This window comes from Bombus terrestris, chromosome 13 (genome assembly GCF_910591885.1).
Source record: "Bombus terrestris chromosome 13, iyBomTerr1.2, whole genome shotgun sequence".
In the NCBI taxonomy this organism is placed as follows: Eukaryota; Metazoa; Arthropoda; class Insecta; order Hymenoptera; family Apidae; genus Bombus; species Bombus terrestris.
In genome coordinates, this window is record NC_063281.1 from 12266237 (window position 1) to 12280268 (window position 14032).

At 38.0% G+C, this 14032-nt stretch overlaps 1 protein-coding gene across 1 annotated transcript; it reads right to left on the bottom strand.

Moving 5' to 3' along the window:
* Positions 1–10569: 10569 nt before the first annotated feature.
* On the bottom strand, positions 10570–13691 carry LOC100650127. The gene is made up of 3 exons (XM_003400102.4): positions 13548–13691; positions 12862–13034; positions 10570–11695 (listed from the first exon to the last, which is right to left on the bottom strand). Exons 1-3 carry the CDS (start codon positions 13574–13576, stop codon positions 10830–10832), a joined length of 1068 nt encoding a protein of 355 aa, XP_003400150.1. The 5' UTR covers positions 13577–13691; the 3' UTR covers positions 10570–10829.
* Positions 13692–14032: the final 341 nt, after the last annotated feature.

The window sequence follows — 14032 nt, forward strand, 5'->3', positions numbered from 1 at the left end:
TCCATACTAAGGACATATGGAATTTCTCTGCATTGCACACCTGCATGCCGAATGCAGCGAATTTGGACCGTAACGTATTCAAAATTCATGAAACCGGCCAAAAGATCTTCATTAGCGTTCTCCCGCCTGTACCTTCATTTACAATCTTCCAAGAACAGGTTCGATGACACATTAAACGAAGTTTTAACATTTGGTTTTGGCGGATCTAAATTTGAATTGACCGAATTTCTCAACCAACTTTGATATTAGTCGACATTAATATTGAACAATATTAACTTAATATCATGAATTTAATATTGGTACTGTATCTCTTCAGTCTCTGAAACTTCTATATTGTCTATTGTTGGAACGTTTGCAAGCAAATTAACGCCCATCTTCCTAATTCAATTCGCCTCCGATTCCAAATTGACGCAGTGGTCGAAAAGATAAGTAAACTTCTTCCGGCAAAATTCTTTCAGTGAAAATAAAAAAATGAAATTTCTGTATATTTGATAAATTATTATAACGTTTCAAATTGATATAGGGGATGAATGTCAGCTAAAAACAGGTAATAAGTCTACAATTCTTTGCTTCTTGCAAAGTAGAAACAAAAAAGCGAGGAAACAGTTACTAATACGACCAGGTCTACTAGCTTTGACCGGTTACTAATATCGATTTCACACAATTGTACCATACTACGCCCATGATACCTATCTTCGCAATACAATCTCCCTAATAAGCGTCCATGGTCATTCGTTGCGCTAGATGAACGAGGTTCGACGAAACACACACGCGACGGATGCCACAGCATTCACTTTCGTCGGGAAAGTAACGGGAGCAACGTTTACATAATTGATCGTGTATTTTAAACAGGAAATTAAGTGGCGAGTTCAAGACGTGACGCTGGGACACGCACGAATCCACCGTATGCACTGCATAATTATCGGTTTGTACTTGCAGCAATTGGTAAACCACCAGTGTTCACGTGATTCTTCGAAATTTTCTTTTTTGTAGAAACGAATCACGTCACCTGCCGCCTGTTAGGCGAAACGAATCGTGCTTCGCGCAATAACGATTCTATCTCCTCCGGCTCGATTTTTATCTTTCTTTCTTATAGAAATTGATGCTAGTGATTTATCGATTGAGTATATGTAAAATTTCGATTTACTGTCACGCGTGTGGCTTACGTACCGACTAGTCGGTTAAGCCAACTACCATATTTTGTCGATCGACTTCAAATTTTTAGTATTACTGATAACTTTATAAAGTATAGAAATAAAAATACAATGTTCTTCCTTTACTACTATTAGTATAATTTTACTATTTCTTAATACGTAGTATTCTTACTTACAGGTAGATATTCACAAGTTATTTACTGAAATAAATGAAACAAATACTTTGGTTATTATCACTTAATTTTATCATAAGAAACAATTCTTTGAAACAAGAAGATGAATATAACAGACAATATTAAGAAATTTTCTCTTTCTTCTCTTTTGTAGCGATATTTGAAAATAATCGGCAAAAACGACTAATCGACCGATTGATCTGCTTCTTGGGAGCCGATTAATCGGTTAGTCGGGTAGTGAGTTATCCGGCCAAACCTTAGTCGGTATATCTCTAGTTCAAACGAAATTTTTTACTGTCACTTTCTTTAGAAACAACTTCCTGAAGCAAACTAGCCGTGGGCCAAAGAACGTTTAACTTAAAAAGAAATAAATGTATAAAAACATGGTAAACCACTTCTTGAAGTATGTCGGAACAAACGATAGCACAGCGAACAAATGATACAACGAGCAATTTAGAGCGAAGATATCGTAGATCAGCGAAAACAAGTTCTTTCGAAAGTCGTTTCGTCGTTTCCAACAACGAGTTACGTACTTCCGATACTTTTGTTTATCGCTGTACATATCGTACCAGCGTCGAAAGGGTTAATTTAGGTTGATCGCGACACGGAGCTGGGTGGGCAGAGGCGTACAAGGTGAAAAGGAAAGGCACGAAAAAAGAACCAGCTCCAGAGTAAATTCGCTTCGTTACGCACGAATAGTCGAGTAATTCCATCGCGTTCTTTCTTGCACGCGGTATCTGCAGTTGTATCTATGGAGCACGGTAACCAGATATTGCGGAGAATTAATTACATACGGTCTCCCGACTGGTAAACTCTCGGTAATATAGACGACTTTAATTAGGGATCTCGTTCTCGATGGTTCTTTTCAAAGACGGTAAATCACGCGGCTCCTCGTCTTACACGTAATAAGAAAATTTCACAATAACGCTCGGCTATCGATTCTCGGCTATCGGTTCCTCGGCTATCGTCTGAATGGATCGTAAAGGGTTAGCCAGGCCCCTTAGGCGTATCTGTACACACGGCAATAATTCTTCCACTTTCTGCTCCGCTCGGTCTATCGCCGCGTTAAAGAAACTGCGGGCTAACGAATGCACTGCGTCGATCAGAACCTCGGATTCTATATCGAATTTCAACCAGTATACGTATATATTCTACGTTGATTTAATGCAAGCGCGAATTTCAGTTATTCACTGTACTGGGTGGTTAGTTTTACCATCACTCTGAAGGATACGGGTGCAAGAGATATCTTCTCGAAGGAAATAGAATTTTGCGGATATACGATACAGGATATTTCTGTAATTGGCGATATAATCGAAAAGGGTTGATTGATTCCATATGAAAATGCATCGAACAAAGTCTTTTCATAGAAAGATCGAATGATTCGTTTTCGATGAAATCGTTCGATGATTTGTAGCTATTAATACGATCTATTAAGTACATATTATCTTAGGACTACCTTTTATTCATTCTAATATTCGCTAAAAGTTATCGTAGCATTTTTCTCTGACGGCAAAACTCTCTTTGATGTTAGAGTTCGTTATATATTCGCTTTGTATTCGACGAATCCTCTCAAATATCCCTTATCAGCTGCTGTAGAGAAAGCTGATGTTAATCCTGGCTAATAATGCGTAGCTTCGTCGCAATAGATATTTTAGTCTAAAGGTAGAGCTCCTATCGCGTATTATTAATACTAACACGACGGTCAAAGCACCGACAGTACAAATTTCTCGTACGATACTTCTTAATCGGATTAAAATGGAAAATTATTTATTCCCTTTGAATTGAATGTGAAACATTTCAATAAACAAGCAAGCCTATCCACAAAAGGGTCGAAATAATTGTGTGTAAAATTTATTTTTAACTTTTAATTTTTAAAAATACATGCTAGCTACTATTAACGTTGATCTAGAGGAATTGGATTTTGTCTTTACTAGCTTATACTTTTGCTTGTCTGTACTACTCTGTTAATAACGTTGTAGAGTAATAAAATAATGAACGTTGAAAATATATTGCTCAAATGCGCAATTTAAGAATGAAAAATATTATATACAAGGAGCTCAGTGGAGAAATATATGTTTTCCAAGAACGAAACATACAAGGTACGATAATATCCCTATTTACCTGCAGAATATTCTTCTGAATTTCCCAGCTTTTATAGATACATACGTATAAAAAGAAATTTCAATGTTTAAACCCAACTTTAACTACAGTTTTGTTCAACGAGTTGCGCGTATCAATTTTCCTCTTCTCGTACGATATAGGCCACTTATAATTAAGCCACATCTATACTATCTTCGGTTAGCTGATTGAACATCGATTCTATTAACAACCCTCTCCTTAAATATTTTATTTTATAAAGTTCCAACAACCGTTATACCGCATTCCATTACTCACAGTCACCGGTCAATTTCGTCAGCAATGAGTAAGCAGTTTATTGGGTCGTAAGTATATACGCGTCCCGAGTTTCTCACCTTACGATCAAGCTATAACTTGGATCGCTTTATGGCTATCCACGTCCGCCGATGTATCATTTTTCCTTGGTGACAACCGGATGCGAATTCGTATCTAGAGCCATCGTCGAATATGTATTTCAATTTTCTTAGCGTGCGGTGAGCGCACTTGTATCGTTCGATTCCTGGTTTTTTATCGGGACAGAATGCTTCTCGGATATGAGTGGGTGGGTGTAGCCGGGGCGGTGGCTGAGATTTATGACTTTCACCTAGGACGAGGTCCTTCGGGATAGGGGTACGGCAAAACAAGAAACACGAGCGAGGGTAATAATAGTTTCTTGCAGTTCCATGGCGTTGAACACGGAGAAAGGGTAATCCCGATGTCACCATAAATTCCAATGATAATAATTACCACACCTCTTTACCCACCTCTTTCTACGGCGACCCTTCCGAGTGCGCTTCCGACGCTACCACATTGCATAATTTTTGCCCGCGTGCAACAATGTGCTTCGAAACAGAGTGCAGCCATTTCATTGGAATCGTTGAACGAAAGAAAGTTTCTGCTGAATTCACGGACTAATTGTAAGTGAGAGGGAAGGAACAAAGAGTTGGTGGAATATCGGGACACGAAATAATACCAGTGAGATTGGTAAAATGCGACGAGTTGATACAAAATCCGTTTTCTAAAGAATTTTTTTATTCGTAACAGCGTGAAAGTACAAAGGCAGTGATATAAAATGACCCAGTTCGATCTAAAAATGGACAACTTAAATACGATGAGTTTAAACGGAATCGAGAGGGATTATTACTATTTATGTTTTATTTTAAAAAACGTTCCGCGTATGACGAACAATCGAACGGAATTTTATTTAAAAATTGGCAAACGAAGGGGCGCCCAGTTATTTTTTTCGCACACGACTAAATTCGGACGATTGTAACGAAAGTTCCGTACAAATAACGGCGATATTTACTCGCACATCTGTAGAAAACAAACGGAGAACTGCGCGTTTTACGTTCATCGACGAAAAGCCAATTTAAATCGATGCAAACTAATTCGAAAGAAAACTTTTGTCCCCCTCGTCGTCGTCGATCGATCGATGCTCTCGAAACGAAAACGAATAAAAAGAAGAGAGCGTCGAGTACCGGTGAGGATTCGTCGAGTTGTCGCGATTATTTTCGACTCGGGTTCACCGACCAACCGGTAGGAATCGCCGCAAATCAATCCGTCCTAGTGGAAACGTAAATTACGTTTCGAAGGGACGAAACGTTCTAATTCGGTCAGGCCTCTCTGATCTGCACCGAGGTTCGTGGTACCGCTGGTAAATGGAGTTAGTTTCCGGAATACCTGGATGCTTCACGCACTAACGAGTTCCTGATGTTCCACGTGCCGCAATCTCGGACCGCAGCTTCGTTAGACGGTAAGAGATAAAGCGTTACAGCAGTCGACTGCAACGATCGTCTGGAAATTGTAGCTAAGTGCCACTTCAGAGTCCGTCAGAAATTACGCCGTCTTGATAATTCGCGACCAGACGTATCGACCATGTGTGTCGAATTCTTTAGGTAAACTAACGGTAAACTATTTTTTTAGGAAACTAAATAGAAACAGCAAATTACGAAAATATAAAATTTCGGTCTTTGTAAATACCCGGAAAATAATTCGGAAGATTCTTAGAATTAATTCGTAATGTTTCAACTGACAATCAAAGTCGATTAGAGAGCCACGTAATTTGCAAGAGAAATGTGGGTAGTCGGTTCAAGAAAGATTAACTAGACACGAGCGAAGAACAAAGATCAGTGTGCGTAGTAGAACAATGTTGCGTGGTAATGTATTTCAACACAGCACGGTCTGCGATGTAACATGTAATTTTTACCGAATGAATATACAGTGAACGTCAGCTTAAAGTTGCGTTGCATTTCACGCACCAGCATAAAACATACCAATCTACTGAATATTTCTGTATACGTAGTAATACGTAATATATCGTAGACAACGAAACGTTCGTTCCGCCAGGTTAATTAATTAATCGATAAATTTGATCAATGATAAATTCTTATTTATTTAAAACGTCGAAAAAGTATTGAAAAGATCGACAGAGGTAACAGAGGAACATTCCACAGATTCTTTAGCCAAGATTGTTCGATGAACTCGATGAATAGAGCACGGTACGTATCATTGTTCGGTGAAGAACGCCTCGTACGTTTCTGAATGTGCTATTACCTCAGTACATGGAGATTATGGGCTATTGTCTTGGTCTAATAGCTCCATGTTGGCATAATTAATAATACATCACCCACGCCAGAGCGTGCTGGGTGGTGGCTGTCAGTAATATTCCACGGTGCATCGGTTGCCTCGGTATCCGGTAAACTGCATTACCTGATTAAACTAAAGATCGGAGTACGAGTCCCGTAACAATTACGTTAGAGATGAATACGTCGTTCAACCGCGTTGCGCCGGTGGTGCACGAATTTTCCTACAATACAGTACTACCTATGCGCGCTTATTCCCCTAAAATAGAATTAGATCAGCGATATTTGTGAATTGCATAGCATTAAGAAGAGAGAACTCAAATTTTCTTCATTTTTCTAGGATCTTCTAGGAATCTACTTGGAAATGTTCGTTCAATAACAATTTTAATCGATTGGCGATGTGTTGTAACCTCTTCAACTTGATGCTACGTATACCCGATGTTGTACCAATATCTTCTATAAATAACTATCAATGGAAAGTTAATTTTTTCTGACATCGATCAATTTTGATCGATGCATCGTATTTTCATCACTTCTATTACGAGACTCGCGACCAAGCGTTCGCGTGCTGAGATAGAGAGCGATGAAAAATTTACAAGCTATTCGTACTATTCAGCTGGTTGGAATCCTCGCGAGTGGAACTCGCCAGTCGGCAAATAAATTTCGTGCCGAGTAGCAAAACGAAACACAAAGTTGCCGAATACACACTAGCTTCACCGGGGGATAGTTCTGTCAGTGAAAGCATGTCGTATTTGGGGGACCTACGAGTATACGTGTCTCTGTGTCCACAACGAACCATCAGAAACTCGGTCAAGAAGCATCGAGGAAAACACTCGGTTACGCTCGCGTTGTGAAACGAGCGTGAGTAGGAGAGAAGTGGGTACTTTAGACTCGTTTAGGTTCCTCGACGTTGCTCCCTTGCTCGTAATATCCCTTTGGATATCCACATCAAGTCGCAACGGCCGCGCTTTCGCACAAGTACTATCTCGTTTTTCGACCGTGATCGTCCGCTTCATTAAAATTAGAGTATCCTCTTCGATGAAACAATTTTTTGGAATTTCCGCGCCGGCCCAAACTCATCTTTTTGCCGAACAAAAGACTCCCACCTGTGCTTTTATCGTGTGATGATAAAACTTTTTCCGGATAAATGTACGTGAATTGATAGAAACAGATGGTCGATTTTTCTACTCGTCGTGTAACAATTTTTATACTTGAAGAATAGACTATGTAATGAACGTAGCGCCGAAAGCCGCTTCAAAAACTGACACCGACGATATATTATTCCAACAAAATGGATTTAAAAAGTGGATAGGATGCAAATTAATTATTACGTTAGTAAATTACAGACAGATTTTAATCATTTGCTAATATACTCTGTAACCAATAAGGAAGCGTTATTACATTCGGGTTATCGAGGACATTATTTTCCAAACAGAGTATAGATAGAGTATCGTTCAGGTTGCAATTGGACCGAGCAATTATCTCGTTCCATTCGTGTACCAGCAACAGCAAGGGTGTATGTGAGGTCGGGGTGTTAACGAACCGGACAATGAGTAGTCACGGTTCGTTAGATACTCAACAACCAAATAATTAGCAAGTTCATTCGGATTCCCATGTGCCTAGATTTCGTATATTGCGTCGTATCTTTGTCAAATTTCATTTTACATAGTAAACTCGCTCAGGGTCAGACTGGGACTTCAATTTTTACCGGCAGATCACCGCCATAATCGGCCCTCCATTTTTAGTTCATTAAATTACATTCTACGTAGAGCGGTCCCAAATTTCTTCCGGTCCATCGGGAATTTTGCCAAACTCTCCGATTGCCAATTCACCCCTGATCTCATCTCGTTTCTTTGTCTTGTCGACACTTTCATATAATAATTTTACGCAACATAGTAGCCACATCCATCTTTCTTCAACTATGGTGATGAAAAAAGTAAGAAAACAAATAAATAAGAGCATCAAGGATCATGTAATCGGATAAATTGGATTTTTGCGTGAAACTCTGAGATATAGGAAATTATTTACGCTTGCTCCAGATAGATTCGAATTTTTCGATGTTAATCTTTTTCCCTCTCGTTATTTTAAATCATTAACGAGGTTCGGGCTCCCCACGGGATTGAGGACGAACAATTGAATATGTGATGGTAGCGAATTTTCAATCTGTCGTATCTATCAATACTATTAATTAAAATCTCTTGTATTGTCGTTGAAATTAAAGCTGGTTAATCCGATTTCTCACGAAATTCCTCTAGAAAGTCTAATGAAAATCTGACTGACATTCGCGAAACGCTTGTTCCGTTCTGGGTACCAGCATCCGAGAGCATTGGAAAATGTTGTTTATGAAACTATCTCCAGTCCTGTGGACATGTATTTCCAGAACTTCGGAAAATTCGAAAGCACGTCATGTCGCCAATGTTCCGACAACGGATTACTTCCTCGTTCATTTCGCTATTATAACGTTTTAATCAAGCGGACGAACTTTAACTTTATTGAGAGTTATATTTTAGAATTACATTTATTTAATTTCGTTTCAGAATTATTTGAAATTTTATTACTGTTCAGACAATATCTCAAATATAATCGTAACAGCTCTCTTCTATGTAATCTTATTGTGAAATAGTGATAGAATTCGTAAGAACGACAAGTGATAGACTGATGAGATATTTATATTAGTTTTGTTTACCACGGATACCCTTTAATAATTTCTTCTTGTTTCAAAGAAACTAATTCAAACCTTAACACTAGACCACGCCCTAAGTCTGTCTCGGTTCGCGTACCTAAACTTACATAAGATTATGTTTTTCTAGTAATAATATTATCGATATTAATGATCAACAATAGGAGAGCAATGAACGAACATAGATAAACAATATTCTGAATTTGTACATCGCGTGCATAACATTCGAAATTACGTATACAATCTTTGAAACACGACGAAACCTTCGATTAAATGTCATGTGGATATCAATTAGAAATATATTTCGTATACAAGTTACACTCGCTTTGGTATCGTTCTAACGTAAACAAACAACGGATAAGGTCGAGCTACGAAGGAGCGTAAATACGTGGCACGTGCTACGTCTTGAGTAGCGATCGAACGCACGGATTCGAACATCGCTGTTCGAGTATTTAAATCTGGAAAGCCTCAAATATTTATACAGGGTATTCATGCTCTTACTAGTCAGTGGTTTTGTCGTAAACGACGAGTATGAGGAAAGATTGAGAGAGAAAAGAAATAATTCGCTCAAAGCGAACTACATAGTCGCGATAAAGATATTTTAACTTTAATTTCGTGGAATTTATGAGACGTAAAACGGAGAAAACATAACTACAAGAGTTGCATCTTTCCATATTTTTCACATCATATGGTATTCTTTGCATTTTGCATTGCAGAATGCGCATGAATTTTTACATTTACGAAAAAATATTATCGTGAATATGTACTTCACTTTAAAGCATTCGTCTTTTTCCTTTTTCATTCTCACCTCATACTCGTTGTTTACGAGGAATATGCTGCTTAGTAATAGCGCGTGGACGTACTGTATTTAAAACACTCACTAATTGCACAGTAAGAGCCTTCAAATTTAAAGAGAAGAGATTTAATATAAATAAATAAATAAATAAATATATGTACTCCTATAAAATATTTCGTATTCGAATAGTTAAGTAATAACTTATGTGCGAGGAACCTCGCGTCTCTCTGTAGTTTCGCGTGAGTTATGCAGGAGGGATGATTTGGAGAATGTAGATTTGACATGCATCGTACCATCTGAGGATATATGGAGAACATGACACGAACGTATGTTTCACGTGTGAGATTTTTGAGAGTGCAGAATGATTCAAGATAGAGAGGATACTGTAGGAGTTGCGAAAAGATGTGAGAGTTAAGAGAAACAGTTTCTGAGAGGATCGAAAATCGATTCGAGTGAGAGTTATAATATCGTTAGTCTCTTTTAATTGGAGTTTTGTTTGTTTCTAAAGAAAAAAGTTATATTTTCGATTTGAAAAATGAAAAACGATAATTAATAAAAGACATAGAGGGTTAAAAAGTTACTGCTATATTACCGTTATTTTATTATCAAATCCACATTTTATTATCTTAGTTTCGCATTTTCTGTAAAATGGTCTTTTGTTTTACGTTTATTCGCGTGTTTCATATTTCTCATAAAATCCTTCCGAAATATTTTGATACTCGACATCGTCACCCTCCGTGTTTAATTTTTTCCATCGAATGCACGTCCTTAGGCAGGAAATTCTAGGTCACTGCGTGTACTGAATTCCTAAATTACACCGCAGGAATGAAACGCACCATGCAAATGAATCTGAATTACGAGCTCGACGATGAAACATTTTTCCGGCAGCGCGTTCAAAGGGGAGTTTCGAAGCTTCGTTTGCTCGCTAGGTATAAAGAGTTTAAAATGGGTGGTATTAAACAAAATGCTGACGCGTTGAGAAAGTGACGTACTCTCCTGGTGGTAAAATGTTCGAAGACGAGGGAGAACCAGGTGTGGGTTTATGCAAGACAAGCATTCCGCTGCATAATTTCAGTCTTAGAGTGCACTTTATTAAAATAACAATCACAAAATTGCGACAGTCGGAATAGGATCGATTCGAAAGACACACGTTTATCGCAAGAACATGCGTGTTATTCTTAATTACAAATATAAAAATTTGTATTATTTCTTTCTTTCTTCGTTGTAAGTTATTAAATGTAACTATATCACACTTACTTGAGTATTAGCTCTATCCAATTATCTTTGGTATCAAGAAATAAATAATTCTTACTCCGAGGATTTTTGTATTCAAAAATTTCCAAATATTTTAAATTTATCAAAATCGATGGCTTCCAAAAAATTTCGATGCGTTTGTGTTGTCATAGGCACCGTGATTCCACTGTCTAATTTTATATTTAACTTTTGCTCCATACTGAACGCAAACTCTGATATATTCTCTTTATTCATGTTGTCCGTGACGTGTTTACATTTCTTCGTTCGCCTTTGTCGCTTAACTTTGCCTGGAACAATCTCCTTCGTTAAATTCATTTGGTTGTGGTCGGTATTATCGTTTTGATCCCACAAAGGAGCATCGAATTCGCTCACGCTCGATCTGAACCGGTGTAAAATAAGCTTCTTCGTCGGCAACTCGAGCGAAAGCGAGGAAACAGACGAACCGGAAACTTTCGTTCGAACATTGTCCACACCGTTCGTGCACTCCGTTTTTTCGATATTTTGCTGCGACGAGATGGCGATCTTCACAGTTTGCTTCTTGTCCTGCTCCTTTGGTATCTCATTTGCTTTCTCGTTTACTTTGTCTGGCTGTTTCGAAGAGGAGGACAATTTCTTCGAAAGAGATTTCAATCGATGATCGGTGAGAAAACTTATCAAAGGTATGTTCTCTATGTCGAACTCGCCGCAGCTCACTGAATACTCCAAACTGACTTTCGTTTGCATCCGATCCTTCAGGCAAATTGTGCTCGATCTCAATTGCCTGTCGCACGAGTTGTCAACTTGCTTTTTATGCTTCGATGCAGAATCTTTTCTATAATTGATCGGTAGCAGTTCGTTGACGATTTTGTACTTGGTTCTCGAGATGATCGCGTAGGGCCTCTTCGAAGGATGAGATTGCTCGCAATGAACATAATAATCACCTTTGGTAAAGAAATTCTTACCTGCGAGAAGAACGATTTTCTTTAATTTTCTTTAGTTTCAAACGATCATGTTTCGGACGGCTAGAGTTGATAAGTTGATATGATATACGAGCAGAGTTCGATCATCTCGGATCTCTTACGCAATAATTTACCGATTAATAATATCAATGATGATTAATGACTCGACGAATCGATTATTTATGAAGCTATGGCTGGTTTATTACCTAACTTGTTGCTTTTACAATTTTCAAGAGAATTTACTAATACTGGTAGCTTTTAACTCGTGATTTGTCTAGTTTCGCTAATGACTTTCATCTAGTTAACAATACCGTGGATAGATAGAAACGAATGTTAAAACGTTTCCTGACAATGAGTGCTAAGGATTAACGCATAGAGGCGAAACAGATACGAAAACAGATTTTACATGTCACGAAGTAAAGTCTTAAAATCTAAAAATTAAATTAAAGAGTTTCATTTTGGAAGATAACTTCTTGGAGCACGTTGTGCGAGGTCGCAACGAATTGGTCTACCGCAGTGAAATTATATGCAGAAATTGACACCAGAACACATTGATATTCTTATTGGCGAGTGCCCCAGAAGCAGAAGTTAAAGGATGGCGGTTTTATCGGACAAACAACCAAGAACGCGTCGTAACGCTATCTCTGATACGGAGGATCGTTCGGTTTATTTAGAGCGTTGCGTATAATCGAGTCGATCTCGGACATATTAGACGGAGCCCACGTATTTATTAAACGATCTGTTCTGCCGATCTTCCAGCGTGCTTATTGTGTATCTTCTCCTTGATACTTTTGCTATTTTGTCTAATAACAATGTATGTAAACCAAAGTATTAAATAAATAAAACGTTCTTATAGAAGAATACAGTGACATCACCGATGTTGATATCCGACGATACGTATAGCAGAAACTAAAGAAACGCTTAATCATCTTTTAAGATGTTAGCGACTGTTTTCTATTCATACGTATTAACCAGTTAACTGCGGAGTTTAGTTTTAGAAATCTTTCATGAACTTAGGTCATGTAAATAAATACAAAAGACGACGAGTATAGACGTCAAACGCAGTGAAACAAAGGTTTTGTTTAACACGTACACTCGTCGAACCAAAGTTTTTGTTTGAGATTAGTTTTTGTTAGATTAGGAAATTTTTTTGGAGAGTGTATAGTTACCGCAACAAACGTTTAACTTTTCCCTTGAATGGATCCTTTCTTTGTGACGTTGCATGTTATAGTATCGACTACTCTCGTATTTGCAACAGTTGCAAGTATATATCGTCCGCTGTTTTTCCCTTTTTCGTGTTTTTCGTTCTCTTAGTGCAGGAGCTTTGTCCCCGTTCTGGTAACTACAATCGTATATTAGTTATCACGTGTAATATTTCCAGATAGAAAGTGCGAGAACTTCACAGTAATGTAATTTCGTGATACGGAAATTATGTAAAGTGGGAAAGATCAATATAATTGGAATAATAACCGAATTTGCGAATTCGGGTAAAATCGAGGACACGTAGAATTATCTTTATTTTCGAACAGACCACCGTAAATTATACGAACACGTGTGCCAATATCTCTTACAAATTGTGGAAACTTTCCTTTTCATTAAAATTCATCGACTCCGTTATTTTAAATCACACGACGAAAAATATATGTACAATCGAAACACGTAACCGATTGTTCACGGATCGTAACACTCGCAGCAACAAACACCAAATGTAGCAAAAGCTACTCTGCAAGCAGATTTCTATCAATCGACTCGATAACGCGAACTCTATTCGAATAAGCAAACGGTGGTTTCGATCAAATCCGCGAAATGATCATGAATTAACATAAAATAAAAAGAGGGTGATAACAATTCTTACACGTTGTCGATCTCTCTGTATATTTTCATTGTAAAAACTTGAAAAAGACACAGTGAAGTCACGGAAATGTGTTGTACTATTGCCACTCGAAATCCAAACGATGCTCTTCGCGAACGTGCCAATGACGAACTGAAGCGGTGCTAAGAAAGTTCAAAGGGAAGGATCGTTTGACAGTATCGATGCCGAACTCACGGTCAAAAGGCGGTATCTCTCTCCTCTCTTCCCCTCTGTTCCTCGTGGTTTGTTTCGTCTTGGACCAATCTAAAATTATCGACAGTTTTTTGTTACCAAGCTAACTGAAATAGTAGCAAAAACAGTTTGGATCGTTGTTGATCTTTTTACGATAATCCTCGTCAATCTTTGCGATGACTCTCTTAATCCACGAGAAATTCTTCAAATACATATCTCTTACGATTTACACGGAAAATATTCATAATTTATATTAATCGGTGGAACTTTTGAAATTATTTCGGTCGCAAGACTTT